This window comes from Podarcis filfolensis (genome assembly GCF_964270895.1).
Source record: "Podarcis filfolensis genome assembly, chromosome: 12".
Taxonomy (NCBI): Eukaryota; Metazoa; Chordata; class Lepidosauria; order Squamata; family Lacertidae; genus Podarcis; species Podarcis filfolensis.
Window position 1 is genome coordinate 11,799,513 of NC_139614.1, and position 23,739 is coordinate 11,823,251.

Consider the following 23,739-nt stretch of genomic DNA (forward strand, 5'->3'; position numbering starts at 1 on the left):
CTTAGTTCCTGAACGTTTTAGCTCCCGAATGTCACAAACCCGGAAGTGACTGTTCCAGTTTGCGAACTATTTTTGGAAGCCGAACGTCCGACAGGGCTTCCGTGGCTTCTGATTGGCTGCAGGAGCTTCCTGCAGCCAATCAGAAGCCACGCTTTGGTTTTCAAACGTTTTGGAAGTCGAACGGACACGGATTCCCTTTGACTTCCAAGGTGCAACTGTAATCCCTCTTTTAAAATGTATGAAAAGGTGTCACTTGGTGATTCCTGTGTTCAGCAATGTCTAGGGATTAAGAATTGGAAATTGATTTCAACTTAGGCCATTTTGAGATGATGATAATAATAATGAACAGTTGCTTTGAGCACCTGCCTTTTCTGACCACTCCGTGCTTATCTACAAAAGAATCACATGATGTTGACATACTAGTTTTTGTGCACTGCTTGCTTTTTACATGGTGAAGCCTTCAAACTTGTCATTCCCCGCCCTCCATCTTGGTTTCTGTATTTGTGTGTGCACATGCGCACACACATACACATGCAATCTTTTAGCAACCATGTTCAACCCACATGCTTTTGGGAAAGAGGATTGCCCAGAAAGGATTCATACAAATGGAGAGACAAACATATAAGATACTATGCCCTGACTACACATCCATCTGAAAGCTACAAGAATCAAATGTTGGCTTTCTTCTCTGCCTACAGATGGATATCTCACTCACACAGCATTTTATTAATCAGTAAAGCCCAAAATTCTGTAACTGTGCGAGTAGTCTCTTGTTTAGTCCAGTGGATCTTGGAATCAAAGAATCATAGAATTGTAGAGTTGAAAGGGACTCCGTGGGTCATATAGTCCAACCCACTGAAATGTGGGACTCTCAACTGCATCATAGATGACAGATGGCCATCCAACTTCTGCTTTAAAATCTCCAAGGAAGTAGAGACCACCACTTCTCATGGGAGTCTATTCCACTGTCAAACACTGTCAGAAGGCTCTTTCTGAAGTTTAGTTGGAATCTCATAGAATCATAGAATCATAGAGTTGGAAGAGACCACAAGGGCCATCGAGTCCAACCCCCTGCCAAGCAGGAAACACCATCAGAGCACTCCTGACATATGGTTGTCAAGCCTCTGCTTAAAGACCTCCAAAGAAGGAGACTCCACCACACTCCTTGGCAGCAAATTCCACTGTCGAACAGCTCTTACTGTCAGGAAGTTCTTCCTAATGTTTAGGTGGAATCTTCTTTCTTGTAGTTTGGAGCCATTGCTCCGTGTCCGCTTCTCTGGAGCAGCAGAAAACAACCTTTCTCCCTCCTCTATGTGACATCCTTTTATATATTTGAACATGGCTATCATATCACCCCTTAACCTCCTCTTCTCCAGGCTAAACATGCCCAGCTCCCTTAGCCATTCCTCATAAGGCATCGTTTCCAGGTCTTTGACCATTTTGGTTCCCCTCCTCTGGACACGTTCCAGTTTGTCAGTGTCCTTCTTGAACTGTGGTGCCCAGAACTGGACACAGTACTCCAGGTGAGGTCTGACCAGAGCAGAATACAGTGGCACTATTACTTCTCTTGATCTAGATCTCCTTTCTTGGAAGCCATTAATTTGGGTCCTACCCTCCAAAACAGGAGAAAACAAGCTTGCTCCATGTGACAGCCCTTTAGATTTTTGAATATGTCTATCCAATTTACCAGGCTAAACATAAGCTGGGACTTAAAGGAAGAAGAGAGCCATCTGCTCAGTATTTTGAATGAGCTTGAACCAGACTAAGTTTGTTGGTGAGACTTAAAATACTTCATCCGGATCCAAACTAATTATCGGTGTATTGTAAATCTACACACAAGTTTATATCCTTATAAAATGATAGCAAATCTCGAGTAATAGCATTTATGTTCCACATTTTACTGTTGTAAAAGGCTTCAGTGAACACTCAGCTGGGAGCAAGCATCCATCCATGCGCCCATTCTCAGAGGAATATATTTCTGCTATTCCTTTTGAGTTTTCAGGGATCCTACAGTGTAATGCTGGTAAAAGGGATAAAGTACCTTGGTGCTTGGGAAATCGAGGGTTGACAGTAATTTGAAAGAATAAGAGATCACTGAATTGACTCTTGAAAGGTTCGTTCATTTATGACTCATTCATGCAAGTTGTAAGGCTTAGGACCAATTTGAATTCCTATCCATTCAGATTAACCGGGGGTTGCTGGATTTGACAGTAGGAATGAATGAATCTACCCATTTTGGATTCTCTTAGTTTTACATTTTTTCAGTTTTAAGTTCATTTCATCAGATGTAAGAATTGAGAGAGAGAGAGAGAGAGAGAGAGAGAGAGAGAGAGAGAGAGAGAGAGAGAGAAGGCGTTCCTGGCTTAATGACATTTCTGATTTCTCACTTCTGATATGATTTGCAAAGCAGAGACTTGTAGATCTCGCCTCTGCTGAGATGTGTGAGCTCTGACTTCGCATACCCAGTTAGACGCTTGGCTTATACAACAAGTGAGCATCGCAGATCTGCAGTTTGCAAATTGGCTGTTAATGCGGCTTCAGTCTCATAAGGGACATCATAAAAAAAAATTGTGCAAACAAAGCTCCCCAGATGGCTCCCTTCTATCTCTGCAGAACCCTAATAATTATAATTTGTGTTCCTCAGGTGCAAGCAGCCTGCAAAAAGGGAAACGGACACCATGGATACATTTGTTGATTCAGCTTGGTATTACTTAAGGTACACTGATCCTCATAATTCTGAGAGGTAAGTAATTTAGGCAGCCTGCATTCAATCAATCAGGCTGTTATGTAATCTTATAAGCTGGTCCTGTTATTCATAGCTCAACTTGGAAGGAGTGGCAAGGCTCTCCTGTAGATAATCCTTAAGTTCATACTGAACACAATAAAAAGATGATTCCTGTGAGGGGTCTGTTTTTGTTCTGCCAGTGGTGTCTTTTTCCCAGTATACAAAGGAGTTAGCCTGTTGGTTGTTTTTAAATTGTATCACTTAGCTCATCTTCTGACATGGGGCAGTCCTCTCACCACCTCAGAATGCAGTGTATTTGAAACCTTCTTGTCAAAACCTCCCAGGATCTAAAGAGCTCATCATCTGTATATTTTTGCAAGTGGTTTTTCTGCCTGTCCTTTCTGCCTGCTGTCCATAGGTTTGGAACGCCTCTCAAGTTATCGTTGCCAAATTTGGCATGAGGGTTCCCAAGGTGGGGCAGCATTTTTCTTCCATGTTGGGACACCGGCCACCATTTTGAATCAAGATGGTCAACCGAAATATGACTTTGCCTGTTTTTTGCCATAGGTTCAGCTGCCTCTTGAGGTATCATCACCAAACGTTGTCTATGTTTGGACACTAGGCACCATTTTGAATCAAAATGGCAGACCAAAGTAATCCTAGTTAAACATTGGCTCCCTCCACAGATTGATTTCAGCATGGGTCAGATTGGAGTTGATGCGCGTGCAGCCCTAAAACTTTCAAATTGCACTATCCATTTAAAAATCAACGCCTTGTTTTTGGGATGGCTTTCAGAGTCATAGCTGTCTCACTGTACACCTGCAGAAATGTTAAGAGCAGGAATCAGAGACCATTCAGTTAAGTCTAGAGTTAACCTGTTTAGAGGGTTTATCACACGTCTACTGTTTAAACAATTGCGTTTGTTTCATTCAGAGTAGAACTTTTACGTTGCAACAGCTTTGTAGTTTTAAGCACATAAAGGTATTCCTACATGACCTCACTGACTGTAAACCTCCCTTGTTGGTCAGATATGTAAACCTGAATAACATCAACAGATTGTAAACAGATAAAAACATTAGCAGGATCATTGTAATAACCTGCAGTTTCACAAGAGTATATATTTACAGTAGATAATTAAATGAGCAAGTTAAATGAATCTGGATATGCAGAAGATACTAAAAAAATAATAATTAAGGAACCACAGAAAGAGGGGAAAGAAAGTCAAATTTTGAAATGTTAAATTGATTGTAAAAGTAATGAAATGTGTAAACTTGAAAAGTATAAATAAAAACTTAAATTAAAAAAAACAGAGCTATCTGATACCCTTTGCTGTCATTCAGTTGCACCTAAGCAATATGAAGATTTGATTTTATAATGAAGTGTTGTTTGGATTACTACAGCCACTGAATGTTTTGGATGGATTTTGTTTTAATATAATGAAGTCATGTTGCCCCCTGCTGGTAGCATCCAAATGTTTACTCCTGTAAGCCAGTCAAATCCATTTGTATTGATTCTTACTAATTGGAATCAATTAGTAACTTTCCTTGGTAACTTTCCTAGATTAGTAACTAATCTAACTTTCCTTGGTCAGCTATGCTTCTTCTCATTACGCATTGGTTGTTTTCTCTATTAGACCTTTTCACAAAGACTTGGCAGATCACTGGATGCCTGTCGACCTGTACATTGGAGGAAAGGAGCATGCAGTTATGCATTTGTACTATGCCAGATTCTTCAGCCATTTTTGCCATAATCAGAAGATGACTAAACACAGGTAAGTGCGAGAACAGTGGCAGGCTTAAGTGTAATAAAAGCTTGCAGGGGAAGCAAGGTCACTTGTATACAACACTTTTCATTGTATTTAGGCTTTGTACACCTGGTAGATTTTCTGAGAACTGATGGTAGTAGTATTACAGAGCTGCCAGTACCCATTTTTCGGTATTGCAGTAGTCTCTAGTCAAACTGGTTTTGCAGATTTCTATAGGGCTTCAGGGGGCGCAGATGGCGCTGTGGGTTAAACCACAGAGCCTAGGACTTGCCGATCAGAAGCTTGGCGGTTCGAATCCCCACAACGGGGTGAGCTCCCGTTGCTCAGTCCCAGCTCCTTTCAACCTAGCAGTTCAAAAGCACGTCAAAGTGCAAGTAGATAAATAGGTACCGCTCCAGCGGGAAGGTAAACGGTGTTTCTGTGCGCTGCTCTGGTTCGCCAGAAGTGGCTTTGTCATGCTGGCCACATGACTCGGAAGCTGCACACCGGCTCCCTCGGTCAATAAAGCGAGATGAGCGCCGCAACCCCAGAGTTGGTCACGACTGGACCTAATGGTCAGGGGTCCCTTTACCTTTACCTTAATAGGGCTTCAGACAGCACCTGCAAAACAACGGCAACAAAAACCAGTTAGCTCCCAACAGCACTTTCAGGACTACTGGAGAAAAGAAACATGCATCTCAGTGTAACTGTTCAAAGACCCTATAGCTAGTGTCTATAATTGCCTCCCGTCCTCAGATACTGCCACGGAGCAGGTTTTCATTTATTTTAAAGGTTTTTTTGAAAAAATATTTAAGTACTGGCAGAGAGCATTTCACGCAGGGGTTCTGTTCCTGGCCCCCACGTGCATCGGTAGAGCCTTATAGGCTTCCTCACCCCATTATGCCCCTACAACCTCTGTTTTGCCTTCTTCCGGGTCCAAAAGGACCTGCGCATCGGCGATCACATGTCAGTTGGACGCTCCTGAAATCGTTGCCACCTGTAATGCTTTCTTCCTTATTGCAATCATGTTACCAGGTCTGTATCATGTGACTGATTCTGAATTGGGGTGTTTTCTGTTTCTCTTTAAAAAATAATGAGCCGTACTTTTTGGTCCTTCCTTTCCCCCTCCTCGGAGTATTTTTCAATTCATATCCTACAGGATGGGGCAGACTTTGCCTGAGGCCCAGTCATTGTTGCAGTGAGGCTATTTTAATTGAGGTGATTTTGGCAATAGAAGAAGAAGGCCAGGAGCGTGTGGAGTAGCAGAGCACTATGAACTGGGGAATAGATAGATAGATAGATAGATAGATAGATAGATAGATAGATAGAGGTCCAAGAATGACTGCTTGAAGAAATAACGGAATCGTACATTGCACTACAGTATGGATAATATCTCAGAATAAAACTGGAAGCAAGCTCTTCCCAGTATGTGATCTACAAAAGCAGCTAGTTTGTGCTTCTACGTGTGGCCATGAGAGGGTGCTATTACTGTTGGTGAATAACTGAGCAATAAATTTAGGAAAGATGTTGTGGAAGGTAGAGTTCATTGTGACTAAGCACTGCTTGCTTTCCAGACTTTTGCAGGCTCTTCTTAAGCACATTTTCCCTTCTGTTTCTCCCCACTCCCTCCCAAATCTCCCATACTTACAAAGATCTGCCTTTTTTTTGTTACTCCCATACATGGTAAAATATTTTGTGCTTCTAACCAGCATCTGCCCCTGCAAACAAACATGAGCCGAAATCTCATCTTGTATCAACAAGGGAACTTTTGTGAATTAACACCATGTCATCAAACATAAACGTTCCCTGAAAAATTACCTCTGACCAGGAGACTTGCCCATTCCCCCCCCCCAATGCTTTTCTTAAGTTGCCTTTCCCATGTATGGTAAAGTGTGGCCGTTTCAGATAAATGTATTTTTAGTGGAGAGGAACCTTTGCAATGGGTGAGCTCCTGTCCTTAAGCAGACCACATCTGGAATGCTATGTCCAGTTCTAGGCACAAGTCAAGAAGGATATTGACAAGCTGGGACGTGTGGAGAGGAGGGTGACCAAGATGATCAGGGGTCTGGAAACCAAGCCTTATGAGGAACGGTTGAGGGAGCTGGGCATGTATAGCCTGGAAAAGAGAAGACTGAGAAGGAGATATGATTGTTGTTGTTGTTTAGTCGTTTAGTTGTGTCCAACTCTTCGTGACCCCATGGACCAGAGCACGCCAGACACTCCTGTCTTCCACTGCCTCCCGCAGTTTGGTCAAACTCATGCTGGTAGCTTTGAGAACACTGTCCAACCATCTCGTCCTCTGTCGTCCCCTTCTCCTTGTGCCCTCCATCTTTCCCAACATCAGGGTCTTCTCCAGGGAGTCTTCTCTTCTCATGAGGTGGCCAAAGTATTGGAGCCTCAGCTTCAGGATCTGTCCTTCCAGATATGACAGCCATCTTCAAATATCTATAGTGCTGTCACGTGGAAGATGAAGCAAGCTTGTTTTCTCCTGCTCTGGAGGGTGGGACCCAAACCAATGGATTCAAGTTACGAGAAAGGAGATTCCGACTAAACATCCGGAAGAACATTATGACCGAGCTGTTCAAAAGTGGAATGAACTCCCTCGGGAAGTGGTGGCCTCTTCCTTCCTTGGAGGTTTTTAAGCAGAGGTTGAATGTCCATCTGTCCTGGAAGGGGGTTCCAACTCTGCATTTCTATGATTCTATGAGTTCCCTGGTAGAAACCAGACTGATTCTTTGGGGGATCTGGCTCTTGGGTTGCTGTCCCCAGGCCCTTGCAACAGCTCCTACCTTTCTTCATCTAGACAACTATCTGTTCTCTCATTCGTTTAGAGCATGAATTTATACGTATTTACAAACAGGTTGTGAGCTGCTTGGGGAGACTCTTGCAGCAGGTCGCAAAAGTTTTCTAAATAGGCTGAAACATATTAAAGCAACAGCAATACGAAATCAAATTTATAACAGAGCCAGTATTACAGTGGTTAAAACACAGTACTAAAACATAAGAATGCCTGTTGTCTTTGTCCATAAGGTTTTCTTGGCAGGGATACTGGAGTAGCTTGCCGGTTCCTCCTCCAGGTGGATCACGTTTGGTCAGAACTCTCCACTATGACCTGTTTCATAGTTCATAGCTTCTCTGAGTTATTCAAGCCCCTTCACCACGGCAAGGCAGTGATCCATGAAGGGGACTGCAAGAAGATCAAACCTATCCATTCTTAAGGAAATCAGCCCTGAGTGCTCACTGGAAGGACAGATCATGAAGCTGAGGCTCCAATACTTTGGCTACCTCATGAGAAGAGAAGACTCCCTGGAAAAGACCCTGATGTTGGGAAAGATGGAGGGCACAAGGAGAAGGGGACAACAGAGGACGAGATGGTTGGATAGTGTTCTCGAAGCTACCAGCGTGAGTTTGACCAAACTGCGGGAGGCAGTGGAAGACAGGAGTGCCTGGCGTGCTCTGGTTCATGGGGTCACGAAGAGTCGGACACGACTAAACGACTAACAACAACAAAACATAAGAATAGCCTTGTTGGTTCAGACCAAAGACCTACCTCTAGCTGAGCGTTCTGCTCCCACAGTGGCCAACCAAATGCCCATGGGAAGGCCGCGATCAGGCCAAGAGCTCTCTCCCATTCATAATCTTCAGCAGTTGATATTCAGAGGCAGCCGGAAGATGGGAAAGGCTGGGCAAATTAAAAGGGCTTCTCCTTGCCCCAAAAGTCATTGTGCTTGGTACCAGGCAGTTTTCCATAGGGAGGCTATTCCAGATTTGGGGAGCGACCACCAAGAGAGCTTGATCTTCAATCACTAACTGCCTCTTCTCCAGAGGCAGGGGACCCAAAGGAGGGTCCATGCAGGTTTCCTTTGGGGGGGGGGGAGTATGTTCCGACTGTTATTTTCAGCAGAATTATTTTTATTTGTCCTCAGAGAGCCTTTTCATAAACTCTTAGTTCAAGGTATTGTCAAGAATCGGGCTTTCAGGCTAGCAACAACTGGGCAGTATCTGAAGAGAGAAGAAATTGATCTTACTGGTAAGTGAGTCTGTTATGGGCATTACATTCCTCTAGCTATATCCTAAAAATCAAATGACCAGTTTTGGGAAAGATCATTATTTGGCAGAGTACATAGAACTTGGCAACAATAGGTAGCTGGTTCTATCAATTATAGTGGTGGTAAAAGGTAAAGGTAAAGGGACCCCTGAGCATTAGGTCCAGTCGTGGATGACTCGGGGGTTGCAGCTCTCATCTCACTTTATTGGCCAAGGGAGCCGGCCTACAGCTTCCAGGTCATGTGGCTAGCATGACTAAGCCGCTTCTGGCGAACCAGAGCAGCACACGTAAACGCCATTTACCTTCCCGCTGGAGTGGTACCTATTTATCTACTTGCACTTTGACGTGCTTTCAATAGTGGTGGTACCATAGCCCAAAAACCAATATTTGATCTTACTATGCTGGGTTTCCCTCAGTGAGATCACAGACCCCCGAGCAAGTCCATTAAACCTCTGAACAATTTCCACCATATTTCTGTGGACAAGGCTTTCTAGCTTTCCAAATCTTGCTGTAATCATATTAAGGGAAGAAATAGACTGCACACACTGATGCTAGAACTGAGTTGACTGTAACAATATATGATGCTATTTTGGTCAGTGGAATAGACAAGGCTTTCATATATCTAGCAAGGTATTCCCAGTAGATGATTGTGGATAGCTGAATAGCATTTTATATGTTTATCTCGAAAAGAGTACTTCATATTTTGGTCTGATGTCTGTGCAGGAGTGTTCCTATATTTTACATATGGATGAAGCAGATGTAAATTATTTGGAGTGTTCATGCATTGAACCGGAAGCGTGATAAGTGGAATTGAAACTCATTTGCTCTTCCGCTCCCTGCTACTTCCTTCTAACATCCGAAGCACTGACTTACATAGAAGCGTTGATTTGTGAAGGACATTCACCAGGATGTTTGAAAGATGTTGCTCTTCTCAGTCCCTAGAAGACAATTGCTTTGGATCAGGGAGAGCTAACCCTGGGGAGACATTCCACAACCAGGGAGCCCTGGTGCCTTTAAGAATTAATAGGTCAAAGCCAGCATTTTGAATTGAGCCTGGAAACTAACTGGCAGCCAGTGCGTCCAGTGCAGTCGGGCCAGGACTATATCCTCAAATTGTCCTGCCTCTGAGAGCAACCTGGCCGCCAAATTCTGTACCACCTGAATTTTCCAAACTGTCTTCAGAGGCAGCCCCACATACAACATGTTGCAGCAATCCAATTGTGTATTATAATTGTGTGAGAAGGGATTGAAAGCAACCAGTTATTCTTTAAACATGTAGAGCAAAAGCAGTTGTTGTTTTTCCTGTGTTGTTCTCTGTTTAGGTCCTGAACCTGTTCACATAAAAACCAAAGAGAAGCTACAAGTGATGTGGGAAAAAATGAGTAAATCCAAGCACAATGGTATTGAGCCTGAAGAAATGGTCCAGAAGTATGGAATTGATACAGTCAGACTCTACATCCTGTTTGCTTCCTCTCCAGAGCAGGACATCTTGTGGGATGCAAAGAGTAAGGCACCGTCCCAGCACCCAAATTCTTCTTTTTCCTTGATTTGTGTTTGCACAAAATGCCTTTAAGGACTTAGATCAGGGGTCGGCAAGGCTTACCGGCTGTGGGCCGGATCACTCCCACGGAGATCATTCGTGGGCTGGACTGACGCGGTGCAACGCCGGAAAACGCTTCTGCGCATGCCCAGACGCCGGAAATCGTGCCTGCGCAGAAACAATTTCCGGTGTCTGTGTATGTGCACATGTGATTTCCGGCGCCACTCGGCGAGTCCCTGCACCACGCTGCGCCAGTTTAGCGCAGCACACAGGGGAATCAACGAGCTGGCAGCTCAGTTCGGCGGCCGGATCCAGCCCATGGGCCGCAGGTTGCCAACCCCTGGCTTAGATGGTTGACAAAACCCACAGATTGATCTAGGCAGTGCTTTTCACTTTGGGCAAAATATCTCTTATAGGGGTTTTTTTATAGTTACAGTAGTACCTTGATCTCAAACGTAATCCATTCTGGAAGTCCATTTCAAAACCAAAGCGTTCCAAAACCAAGGCGTGCTTTCCCATAGAAGGTAATGCAAAATGGATTAATTATTCCAGACTTTTAAAAACAACCCCTAAAACAGCAATTTAACATGAATTTTACTATCTAACAAGACCATGGATCCATAAAATGAAAGCAATAGACAATGTACTGTAGTCACACAATCAATCAGTCAGTAGCGGAACTGGGTCTACACAGTCACAAAAACAAAGCAAAAAAGCTGCAAAAACAAAAATGCAAAATAAATAGCAAAAACAGACAGACCTCAGTGAAACACTGAAAATGGAAGCCTTGCACTCAAATCGGAAGCGTTGCGCTCAAAACGGAAGTGTGGCACTCGAAACTGAGCACATTCGGCTTCCAAATACAGTTCACAAACCAGAACACACACTTCCAGGTTTGCAGTGCTTGGGTTCCAAGTTGTTTGAGAACCAAGGCACCACTGTACTGCTTTTGCAGTTTTACTACAATACATGCTACCTGTGAATTGGCATAGGAACAAGCATAATCTACATCCAGTTGTTTCTAAATCGTGGTGAGTTCGGGGGTGATATAGGACATCCCTGCGGGTTATCCCAATCTAAATTTCCCTCTGAAGCTTCTGTTGGCACCGGTGTGGAAAAAATGTGAACATAAAAGATACCTGTAATTCCCCCCCTGCTGCTAGCTTAATGACAGCTTGGGGGGTGTTGTTTAGACCAAGAAAACTACATGAAGGGAAGCGTTAACTTGCCCACCCTGCCCCCAGCTCCACTTCTGTGATCAACGCCAAAGCTTCTTGCATCTGCTTTAACGTTCATTTTTAATAAGTTGGGAGATCAGATTCCAGATCTCCTATGTTATAACCTGTTTCAGCCTTTTAGAATCTTGCGCTGTTGTGATGTGCTTTGCTTTTTTCCATGGCAGATTTGCAATTGGCAGAGTTAAAAAGAAAAAGCAGTGATTGTTTGCTTTCTGTTTTGAAGACATTTTGGATACTATATGAAGGATAAGCATTAAGGATACTTTCAGAGAGGGTTTTTACAATGTCAGATGTGATGACTCAGTGACCCTAGTCCACAGTCTGTGCTGATCCTTATTCATTCCAATGGCAGACAGGGTCAAGCTATATCATCGCAAGTGGGAGACGGTTTTATTCTATTTTTATTTGAAAAGTGGCTGAATTCAAAATGAGCACGTGTTGTGCAAACTGTTGTACTATCTCTATTTTTCCTTCCAGTTTAGCACTCCAGAGATACCATCTGGACAGTAACACCCGCCTATTGGATTGTCTCTTTCTAACCTAGTCTTTAGATTTCTTCTTTCATTTTGGGCTTTAAATTGAGTCGTTGAAATTGCTGAAGTCAAATTCATATAGCCTTTTGGGGATTGGGGGGAACACAAGGCTTCCAAAAGCACAGAGCCCACACATGGGAGAGGAGCAAGATTGCACCCATGCTCTGGTGAGCAACCTGACTGCTGAATTCTGCACCAGCAGCCTTCATCTTTGCTCTTCAAGTTGCACCACTTGAAGCTGCATCTTCTTTGACCTCTCTGGTGAGAAGAGTACTTGTATTTGTCCTCACTTTATGTCAGTGGTAGAAGGGACCTTCTCTGTTAAGGCATTTCTGTCACTAGGCGTTCAGCCTAAAAACAAAAAGGAAAATACTTCTGAATATTTCAAATATAAAGTGTAGCTGCCATAGCAATAAGGTAGTGAATTTATTTTACTCCAGTTGCAAGTTGTATGTTAAAGTATTGCTAGCTTCAAAACTGTTAAATGCTGACTAATTAAAAGGGGGAGAACTCTTTGTCTATCTTCTTTTTCTCCCTCTGAAAATGTTATCTTAACTCGTGCTAATGAAAACCTCTCTCTCCTGTCATTTTTCATTCAGCTGATGCAATCCCTGGGGTGGAAAGATGGCAATCTCGCCTCTGGAACTTAGCAACCAAATTTATTGAAGCTAGGAATTCTGGAACTCTGCCAAGTCCACAGCTACTGAATCAGAAAGAGAAAGCTGAAGCCAAGCATATCTGGGAGCAGAAGAACAGCACTGTCTCTGAGGTTAGAAAGAATTCTGGCTATTCTAAAAATGATGGGGTCATTTTTGTTTTTAGTGATGTTTTGTCCGTTGTCACACTAAACTTTAACAATATAATGTTATTTTTATTTTAATAGAATATAGTGGGGAGTGTTATAACCCCCCAAACCGACTCACCCTTGTTACCATTAAATGGATAGTGGTAATATGTAAGTTTGGACCCGTCACACCAAGAAGCAGGGGAAGTCATGCCAAAGTCACAGTTTGGTTTGCCATCTTGATTCAAAATGGCGACCTTCATGCCAGGTTTGGTGACAGTATCTCAAGAGGCAACCAAAGCTATACGCCCAAATGGGTAAAGTGATGTGTCAGTCTACCATCCTGATTCAAAATGGCGGGCGGCATCCAAACATCAACAAAAAGTGCTGGCCCCACCTCAGAAACCTTTGTGCCGAGTTTGGCGACAATCTCTTAAGAGGCAGCTGAACCCAGAGAGAACAAGCAAATGGACATACAGACAATTCACTTTCCAAGATATATAGTAGATTAGTCTTCTGATTACTTTACTGCTTTTAAAACTCCCTCCTTTTTAAGCCTGGGAAAGTAAATGTGACTCCATAATGGCATTTGATAATGATCCCCGCTCCCCAGATGTGAAAAAGCTAGAAGTGTTATAAAGCAATATAGAGGAATTGTCTCTCTGCGTTTATAAAGACTAAGTTGTTGCTCTGCACGTAATATACCAATGTTACGCTCTATAAATTCCGTAAGTGCTTCCATTTCTTCTGTTTTGTGTGGCACAGCTTGAAGCACCGATAAAGAAAGCAAGAACAGTTTCTAAAATGCTGCTGGAGGGTGATAATCCTTATCCCGCTGCACAGCCAGGCACACTTAGATCTACCATACATCATCTTTATTTTAAAAGCGGAAGATAAACATCTAGCAGTAACTTCCTTGGAAGCCTACTCAGTGTTAATTATTTGAGACATTTTCCAGAGGGGTTAGTTTTCTTCACCAGAAACAGATTCTTGTGGCACCTTAAAGACCAACAAATTTATTGTGGCATAAACTTTCACAAACTAATGTTGACATAGGCTTTCATAAACTACGGTCCACTTAGATCATGTCATAATGAATTTGTTAGGCCCTAAGGTGCCACAAGGTACTGTTTGAGAAAAGGCACAGCCATTCTGCCTCTGCCAGCACCTACTGGAGAACAAATGATTTAATAAGGCACAGTGTTTTCACATTTACCGTATTTTTCGCCCTATAGGATGCACCGACCCATAGGACGCACCTAGATTTTGGGGGGCGGGGCGGAATAAAGGGAAAAAAATATATATTTCCCCCCACCCCACCCAGGCGTGGGGCTGGAGCGGGGGAAGCCCGAGCTTCCCCCGACCCCAGCCCCCAGAACGGGTCCCAGAGCGATGCCGAAGCTGAGTGCAGCTTCGGCATCGCTCTGGGAGCTTGCGCAACCTTCGGGAGCTCGGCGCGGCTTCGCGCCGGGCTCCCTAGGGCTGCACAGAGCTTTCTGAAGCCTGGAGAGGGAGAGGGGTCGGTGTGCACCGACCGCTATCACTCACCAGGCTTCAGCAAAAGCCTGTGTTCGCCCCATAGGACGCACACACATTTCCCCTTCATTTTTGGAGGGGAAAAAGTGCGTCCTATAGGGCAAAAAATACGGTAATACATTCAGCTTTCACTTCTACACCTTCCTCCAATCTGCGCACGTTATGCCAGACCCCACTCTAAAGGAAATTCTGGTCTAGATACCTGTGGTTGTGGCATGCTCTCCTACCAGAGTGTGAATAATTAAAGGGTGCCATACAATATAGGTTTTGATAGCATAACATTGGATCTTGGCTGTATGGGCAAGACGAAACCATCAAGTAGAGATCTGATTCTGGAGGATGACAACAGTTCTGAAATACTCTAGAGAGAATTACTGGTTTGATAAACTGTGTAAGGATATTTCCAGTGGTGAATCCTGAGGAGATGAATGATGATGATGATGATGATGATGATGATGATGATGATGATGATAATAATACCCCGCCCAATAGAATATTAAAAACATCAAACACTAAAAACTTCCCTAAGCAGGGCTGCATTCAGATGTCTTCTAAAAGTCAGATAGTTGTTTATTTCCTTGACACCTGATGGGAGGGCATTCCACAGGGCAGGCGCCAACACCGAGAAGGCCCTCTGCCTAGTTCCCTGTAACCTCACTTCTCGTAGTGAGGGAACCGCCAGAAGGCCCTCGGAGGCTAAACGATGGGGGTAGAGACACTCCTTTCAGGTATACTGGGCTGAGGCAGTTTAGGGCTTTAAAAGTCAGCACCAACACTTTGAATTGTGCTCAGAAACATACTGGGAGCCAATGTAGGTCTTTTAGGACCGGTGTTATATGGTCTTGGCGGCCGCTCCCAGTCACCAGTCTAGCTGCTGCATTCTGGATTAGTTGCAGTTTCTGGGTAACCTTCAAGGGTAGAGCGCATTGCAGTAGTCCAAGCGGGAGATAACTAGAGCATGCACCACTCTGGCGAGAGTCTGCGGGCAGATAGGGTCTCAGCCTGTGTTCCAGATGGAGCAGGTAAACAGCTGCCCTGGACACAGAATTGACTTGCCCTTCCATGGACAGCTGTGTGTCCAAAACGACTCCCAGGCTGCGCAACTGGTCCTTCAGGGGCACAGTTACCCTGTTCAGGACCAGGCAGTACTCCACACCTGCCTGCCCCCTGTCCCTCCAAAACAGTACCTCTGTCTTGTCAGGATTCAACCTATGAAGCCTATCAAAGATGTGTTTTCAGTCAGTTTGTGGTTGAAGCCTCATGATCGTTTATGCCTATGTGCATGTGTACCTATACTTTGTACCTATAATAATATATAATTTATCTACAATAATATATATTTTACACAAAATTGTACTTGAGGCTAGTATGTAATCGGGAATCTTCTTATGAAGCAAGTCTTTCCAGAGAGGCACAAGTAGTTGTTTTTGACTGTCCAAATCCATGTTTGTGAATGTTTTGCCAGGATTCAAAGAACTACATATTTCAGGTTTGCCCAGATTTCTTTAGAGAAATTTTCTATAGAAATTTGTCTTGAGAAATATTCAAGCTTAATAAAAATAAAAAATGCTATAGCTCAAGCTGCTTTTGAAACCTCCCTCCACTTCAGAATTACCGTATTTTTTGCTCTATAAGACTCACTTTTTCCCTCCTAAAAAGTAAGGGGAAATGTGTGTGCGCCTTACGGAGCAAATGCAGGCTGCGCAGCTATCACAGAAGCCAGAACAGCAAGAGGGATTGCTGCTTTCACTGCACAGCGATCCCTCTTGCTGTTCTGGCTTCTGAGATTCAGAATATTTTTTTTCTTGTTTTCCTCCTCCAAAAACGGGGTACGTCTTGTGATCTGGTGCGTCTTATAGTGCAAAAAATACGGTATTTTGCACATTTGCTAGTATGGGACTAATCCTAGTCTTACACTATAGGTATTTTCATAATAGTCTTTCATCTATAGAGATTTTAGGATGAAGGACAGATTATAAATACTTTTAATAAATAAGTATGAATGTCTATAACAGTACAATTTTGACTTTCATACAGATTGTCTGTTAAGATAGTTTTATACAATTCATGCGGATCCCACTATCAGATTGCTTGCTATCCGAACACAAAGGATTATCCCCAAACCTTGCTCCACAAAGGGTTGACTCAGATATCCAAGCAGCTGGGGTTTGCCCATTTCCTTACGTGTTTCTGTTGTGCTGGTCGACAGCAGCTATTTTTAGGCAGAAACCATTGGTAGGAGAGAGATTGGACATAACAATTTTTCTTGTAGGGCTCTTGCAGATTGGCTGCAGCACTTTCAAGCAGAAAGCATGGAGAGAGGAAGCATGGATGAGAAATGTTCCTATGGGAAATAATAGAAATCACCAGCTCATTATGTGAATGTTTGCCTAATGACCCATTTCTTGAGAACTCATTGTGTTCTGATAGTGGGACCTGCGTGTATATAGAACCAGTTCTGTAATTAAAAATGGACAGAAGGACTAGTCGGGATTAAAAATGTGTTGGATCAATAAATTTCTGTTTTGACTACCCCATTGCATTTCTACTTCCAGCGTTTATGCAGCACCCTGTTCGTTTCAGTAAAGGGATGCCTAGACATTGTTTAAATAAGCAAGAATTGCAGAGCTGTAGTAAATTGAATTAACCAAAGAGAGAACATTTTTCTTTTGTGCAATTAGGTAACCGAATTCTTCCAGGATGATTTCTCATTTCATACCGCAATTGCTCGACTGATGGGCCTCAGTAACACGTTGTCAGTGAGTATACCATGTAAATTATCATATTTTAATAACTTCTTTTACGGTACTGATGTGCACTACAGATCCATGCTTAGCAGCAAGGGTGCAGCTGGTGGTTTAAATGCTCTAAAAGCTTTTAGTTTTTGCCTTTCCCTAAGATCATTTTTATCCATAGTGCATTTTTCCCTGTTGATTTGGAATGTTTGAAATTGTCCTTTTTAGAATTGCTTAAATATGGCATTCCCAGTATCATGAAGACCAGTAATAATTAATCTGATATCTAACAAATCTTCACCCTTGTTAATATTGTAAATTAGAATATATATTACTTTCTGTTTTGTTTCCCCTACCTTGGAAAATAATTGTTTTGTTTTACCTTTTGAAGAAAATTGAAATTTAACTGAGCAAAGACTGCTGTTGACTATATCACCTGGCAAAGATTGTGCATGTTGAAACTGAAACTACAGTTGCCTTGGGTCTAATGTACGGTAATAACAAGGCCTTTCTCTATAAGCCATGTGTTCACACTCTTAACAGATTGGTGGGTACAGAATAAAACCTAAGAGCATTTAAGTAGTGTGCACAGTTTTTAATCTGCATTTGAGAATATCGACTATCACACCCACCTGAAACCAGGAAGTAGGAAATCTAAGATTAGAACAAGCCCAAGAAGGTTTACTTCATCAGAAAGCAGTGAAATCTGTTCTTATTTCACTTTTGATGATCCTTTTGCAGTAACTGTAGTAGACACACACAGTGTTACTTAAAGGAGTCTGATGATGAATTCTTCTGATAGATCTGTAGGCAGCTGTCAAACAAGTTGTTGGTGTGATAGGATTCCTAGAAGGAATGTCAACCTGCCAGCGAGGCTTTTCACAGGATGAGGGCTTGCTGTGCGGTTAAGTGGGAGATTATGTGCATTTAATAACTGGATTTTATTTCTTAATTGTTGCACACAACCTGCATACCTCCTCTGAAGCTAACAAATTGAGAACCTCACATTTTCCATGTACTTGGTCACGGCACCGTATTATGCACCTGGGGAAAACGTGCGTCTTCAGCCAATCAGAACCTCTTTTGCTATTCTGATTATTGAGTGGAATACTGTTGCAGAGAATCAGAGGCACCTATTGTTTTCATGCTAATTACAAGCAAGACCACTGTCTATCCCAGTCACTCTTTGAACTTTTTAATTGTATTTATTTAGAACTGGAGAGCATAGCACAGCAGGATACATCTAACCACAAACATCTGATTGATTGATTGATTGATTAGTTTATATACAGCCCTTCATCCAAAGATCTCAAGATGGTTTACAGCATAAGATGTGAAATAAAGATGTGAAATAAAACTACAAAGAGAACAAAAACAAAACAAACCCATAATTGCACCCACAGGTAGCAAGCCAGGCTATTGCCCTGCAGCAGTGCCTTTTCCCCTTTCTGTGCATTCTTTAGAATGGGCTTGTATATCTTCAAATCCCCACTTGGCCATGAAGATCACTGGTTGACCTGGGGCTGCTCAGTGTCTCTTAAGCTATCCTATCTTACAGAATTATTGTAATGACGCGGGTGGCGCTGTGGGTTAAACCACAGAGCCTAGGACTTGCCGATCAGAAGGTTGGCAGTTTGAATCCCCGTGATGGGGTGACCTCCCGTTGCTGGGTCCCTGCTCCTGCCAACCTAGCAGTTCGAAAGCATGCAGTGCAAGTAGATAAATAGGAACCGCTCCAGTGGGAAGGTAAACGGCGTTTCTCTGTGCTGCTCTGGTTCGCCAGAAGTGGCTTAGTCAAGCTGGCCACATGAGCCGGAAGCTGTACGCCAGCTCCCTCGGCCAATAAAGTGAGATCGGCCACGACTGGACCTAATGGTCAGGGGTCCCTTTACCTTTACTTTTAAAAAGGGGGAACCTCAAGCTTCTTTGAGCAAAGGTGAGATATAAATGTAATAAAGAAATAATGCCCAACAACTAACATTTGTTTTCCATTTCCAAAAGAAATGGTGACCCTTGGAAAACTCCCTCTCCTACAGCTCTGCATCTGGGTTTTTTTAAAGCCTAACCCTGTAGCTTTATCTAGGGGGGGGAAAGAGCTGGAATACTGACAAAGAGTCCAAGCAAAGCACAGACCCAGCCAGAGTTATCCATCTTGCCTAGCTTATCTCTCGCATTTACAAACGGAATTATGAATTTATTTAGTACTACAGCAGTGAATTCCAGTTTCCAATGTACTTTTTGAAGCTCTAATCCTATAAGCTGATCTTCATAAGCATTCTCTGGCATGCGTACAGAATCCCAAGGGCTTGCTTTTGCTGAATGCTTAGCAGTGTCCATTAACTTTTCTGAAGTTTTTGTATACATGTGCGTTATGCATATAGCTCTCTTTCTCCATGGTTTTGCTGGCAGAAACATTACGGCTGTCTTTAACATCTTATTGTGAAAAGGAAATACTGTTTTTCAAGGCACAACTCTTAATCCCCCCCCCTTTTTACTTTCATACTGTCATTTTTCTTCATGAGTGGCTGCTTTATGAAGTGTTTACATTTTACAATCCATTCTTCTTCCTCCCTTTCTTTTTTTTCCTGCAGCAAGCCTCACAGCCAGTTGTTCTTCACAGTGCAGAATTTGAAGATGCTTTGGCAGCTCTCTTTGTCATGCTTGCCCCGATGGCCCCCCACATAAGTTCAGAGATCTGGAAAGGTAACTTGCCCAGTTGTGGGCTTTTTTTGTTTTTTTGTTACCACTGTGATGAAGAAAAAAACTGCAAGGAGAGCTCTGCATTCGTGACTAAACAATTTGATTGTACCTGAATGAAACTGTTTGGGGTTAGAGGTAACTAATATCTGTTAATAATTGTTACACGGGTCATTTTTAGCCTTTCTGACATAAGGATGCTGTTCATAGTATGAAATTGTTTTAAAATAAAGAAAAGATAGTGTTTGCATATACAGTGGTACCTCAGGTAAAGTACTTAATTCGTTCCGGAGGTCCATTCTTAACCTGAAACTGTTCTTAACCTGAAGCACCACTTTAGCTAGTGGGGCCTGCTGCTGCCGCCGTGCCGCCGAAGCACGATTTCTGTTCTCATCCTGAAGCACTATTTCTGGGTTAGTGGAGTCTGTAACCTGAAGCGTATGTAACCTGAAGGGTATGTAACCTGATGTACTACTGTGGGGGGGGGGGCGCAGGCACTCTCTGCTCAGCTTCTCACAATGCAAAGCAGAGGTGTCTGTCCAGGAAGTCGGGTTGCACAGAGACACCGGGCATTGGAAGGATGCTGAGAGCATTCCAGAGCATGCAAAGGCAGCTTTCGGGAGCGTTTGCTCTCGGGCACAGAGGAGGCAAAGAGAAAATGAGGATCATGAGGGGCAGGGGTGGCAACTTGAATTAAATAGGGGGGGGGAGCCAGGTAAGCCACGCCCCGCATAAATGATTACAAGATGCGGTGCCCAGGCACCATTTGAATGGCCATGCCCATTGACTTGGGGGCAGCCCCTCCAAATATTTAATGGGGGGTCCCAAGAGACCTCATCCCTTAGGAGTTGGTTTCTATGATGAGGGAGGGAGGAGGAAGTGTTAGAGAGAAAAGAGAGCACAAAGGGAGCATTTGAGGTGGAGGAAAGGAAAGCAATGGAGCGAAAAGTGGTCTGAGACTGCTTACCATCAGTAGGTGGGCCAGTAAAAGAGGGGAAGGAAAGATGGAATGGGCAGGGATGCTGAATCATAAAGAGCAGGAGGCTGTCCAGAGACGAAAAGGGGAGTAGCAAAGGGGAGTTGGGTCCTCAATAGAAGGTCCTTTACAAAGAAGGGACCACCTAGGGTTTTGGGATCTTAGGTAGGGGAACGTTGACAACCAGATTTCATATTAATTTGAAGAGTGGTTCTTGAACAAACAGCAACACTGAAGCATCCATAAAATTAAGACAGCTGCATAAACTAAACCAACAAATAAACAGATTATTATTATTATTATTATTATTATTATTATTATTATTATTTATACCCTGCCCATCTGGCTGGGTTTCCCCAGCCACTCTGGACAGCTTCCAACAGAACACTAAAATACAATAACCTATTAAACATTAAAAGCTTCCCTAAACAGGGCTGCCTTCAGATGTCTTCTAAAAGTTTGCTAGTTATTTTTCTCTTTGACATCTGGTGGGAGGGTGTTCCACAGGGCGGGTGCCACTACTGAGAAGGCCCTCTGCCTGGTTCCCTGTAACTTGGCTTCTCGTAGCAAGGGAACCCCCAGAAGGTCCTCGGCACTGGACCTCAGTGTCCAGGCAGAACGATGGAGGTGGAGACACTCCTTCAGGTATACTGGACCGAGGCTGTTTAGGGCTTTAAAGGTCAGCAGAAAGGTTAAACAAAGCCCACATAAGAACCAGAACAGAAAAGAGCTAAATTCTGAATCTTTGTCAGTAAGGGTCTTTGTCACAGTAAAAACTGTTGTTGGCGCTTTAAAGACGGGCACACTAGTTTGGCCTCCGCTTTCATTGAATGCTCACTTTATCAGAGTGTGGGTTGTGGTCTGCAGAACTTTGACACAGTAAATGTGTTAGTCTTTAAGGGCTTTAGATTCTGTTGTTGCTGCTGCCGCTGCTGCTGCTACAAACTAACGCAGTTATCCCTCTAGGTACTGCAGCTGCAAAGGTTCTTGCAAAACCCACTTTCCCCCCTTCTTTTGGACATCTCGACCCACCCTTCCCCTTCTCCAGTGGCCCTTTCACATCCGTATTGGCTTGGTCTAGTCATTTAATGTAACGTAATGTGAAAGCTCTGTTTTGCTGCCCCTTTGACTTCTCGGAGTCCCTTCAGGGATAGGGAGGTAGACCAAAATAAGTAAAAGAAAATAATGAAGTAGCTGTACAGGAAATCTTGTCCGGGGGTGGGGGGGGGAGCCTAAGAATAAAATATCTGTCTCCTTAAAACTCAGTGGCATAAATACTTTGCCTTCCACATTAGGTATAGACTTTCTTGCTGCATGTCCAGCACCCTCCTGGTGCACAGCCTCGATTTGTTCTGTCTTCCAGGAGTAGATGAAAAAAGTGTCTCAGTTCACGTCTTTTACTTTTCTGGGTTGTGAGAACCGCTAGTGTCCAACTTGTCTATGTGATGGGCATGCTGAGCATCTAAAACTCTGCGCTTAAGAGGGGTCCTAAGCACACATGGACCTATTTAATTGGAAGATCCTACCACACCCATACACACACCCATTCCATGATTAAAATGGGGGTTATTCCCCATTTATTGTCATCGGCCATTGTTGTCATCTTTGCTCATCACAAAATACCGTATTTTCGCTCTATAAGATGTACCCAACCATAAGACGCACCTAGTTTTAGAGGAGGAGAACAAGAAAAAAATATTCTCTCCCTCTCTGCGCAGCGCCTCTCCAGCACTCTTCGGCAGCTATCCTTGAAGCCAGGAGAGCAAGAGGGGTCGGTGCACACCAACCCCTCTTGCTCTCCTGGCTTCAGCGAAAGTAACGCGAAGCCTCCGGAGCCCAGTGGGAGCTCCCACTGCGCTCCGGAGGCTTCGCGTTGCTTTCGCTGAAGCCATGGAGCCTGCATTTGCTCCATAAGACACACACACATTTCCCCTTACTTTTTAGGAGGGGAAAAGTGTGTCTTGTAGAGTGAAAAATATGGTACATTTGAGATTGTCCAGCTAGCACAAGCTATTTAAAGAGAAATCTCAAATGTATTTTTTTGTGATGAGCAACGATTACCCGTGACGCTAGCGAGACCACCTTAGAGAGGGGATTGTTTTGTTTGTATTTTACGCCACCTATCGTTTTTCTCCTTCCTCCCGTACATCTCCATCACTAATCTTAATGTAGCTTCTTTATTTGGGGGCCCTGGTTTTGACTGTATATTTCGAACAACCCACAGATCTTGTATGCTCTGGCCGTGCAGACGCAGGGGGAAAACGGGCTGAATTCGCTCGATATTCTCTTTATTTAAATTTCTCGACCACCCTTCATCCAAGGATCACAGGTCGATTTACAGCATAAAAACACAAAAATACACGCCATCGTGACCAACACAAACAATACCCTCTCCCCAGTTTAAAAGGCCATAGATGGCTTAAGTAGCCAAAGGAGTTAACTGGTAGTTTCTGTGCCCCCCGCGCCCATGAGGAAAATGAACCCACCAATCTTGGTCTTATTCTTGTTCAAGAGTTAGGGCACAAAGGGAGGGGAGATGGCAGGTGTTAAGCAGCGATGCTGCAGGCTGGCTTTGCCTTTAAGGTAGCTGGGCACTTCTCGACATCTTTATAATTGTATTTATTCAGTGGGGTTTTTTCTACTTGAATCTCATTGGTTGTTGAAAGACTTTATTGTTTAGTCATTTAGTCGTGTCTGACTCTTCGTGACCCCATGGACCAGAGCACGCCAGGTACTTCTGTATTCCACTGCCTCCCGCAGTTTGGTCAAACTCATGTTGGTAGCTTCGAGAACACTGTCCAACCATCTCGTCCTCTGTCGTCTCCTTCTCCTTGTGCCCTCCATCTTTCCCAACATCAGGGTCTTTTCCAGGGAGTCTTGTCTTCTCATGAGGTGGCCAAAGTATTGGAGCCTCAGCTTCAGGATCTGTCCTTCCAGTGAGCACTCAGGGCTGATTGCCTTCAGAATGGATAGGTTTGATCTTCTTGCAGTCCATGGGACTCTCAAGAGTCTCCTCCAGCACCATAATTCAAAAGCATCAATTCTTCGGCGATCAGCCTTCTTTATGGTCCAGCTTTCACTTCCATACATCACTACTGGGAAAACCATAGCTTTTACTATACGGACCTTTGTTGGCAAGGTGATGTCTCTACTTTTGTTGAAAGATAGGGTAGTTTTGTTTTT

General features: G+C 43.5%; 1 protein-coding gene across 2 annotated transcripts in view; it reads left to right on the plus strand.

The window, feature by feature from the left end:
* LARS2 (leucyl-tRNA synthetase 2, mitochondrial) overlaps positions 1-23,739 on the plus strand; it is a 67,465-nt gene that overhangs the window by 33,722 nt on the left and 10,004 nt on the right. For both annotated transcript variants that reach the window (XM_083577721.1, XM_083577722.1), the window contains exons 13-19: positions 2,645-2,743; positions 4,359-4,496; positions 8,396-8,499; positions 9,840-10,022; positions 12,428-12,597; positions 16,830-16,907; positions 19,475-19,586. In XM_083577721.1, coding sequence (XP_083433847.1) covers positions 2,645-2,743; positions 4,359-4,496; positions 8,396-8,499; positions 9,840-10,022; positions 12,428-12,597; positions 16,830-16,907; positions 19,475-19,586 — 884 coding nt within the window. The remainder of the gene's footprint in view (positions 1-2,644; positions 2,744-4,358; positions 4,497-8,395; positions 8,500-9,839; positions 10,023-12,427; positions 12,598-16,829; positions 16,908-19,474; positions 19,587-23,739) is intronic.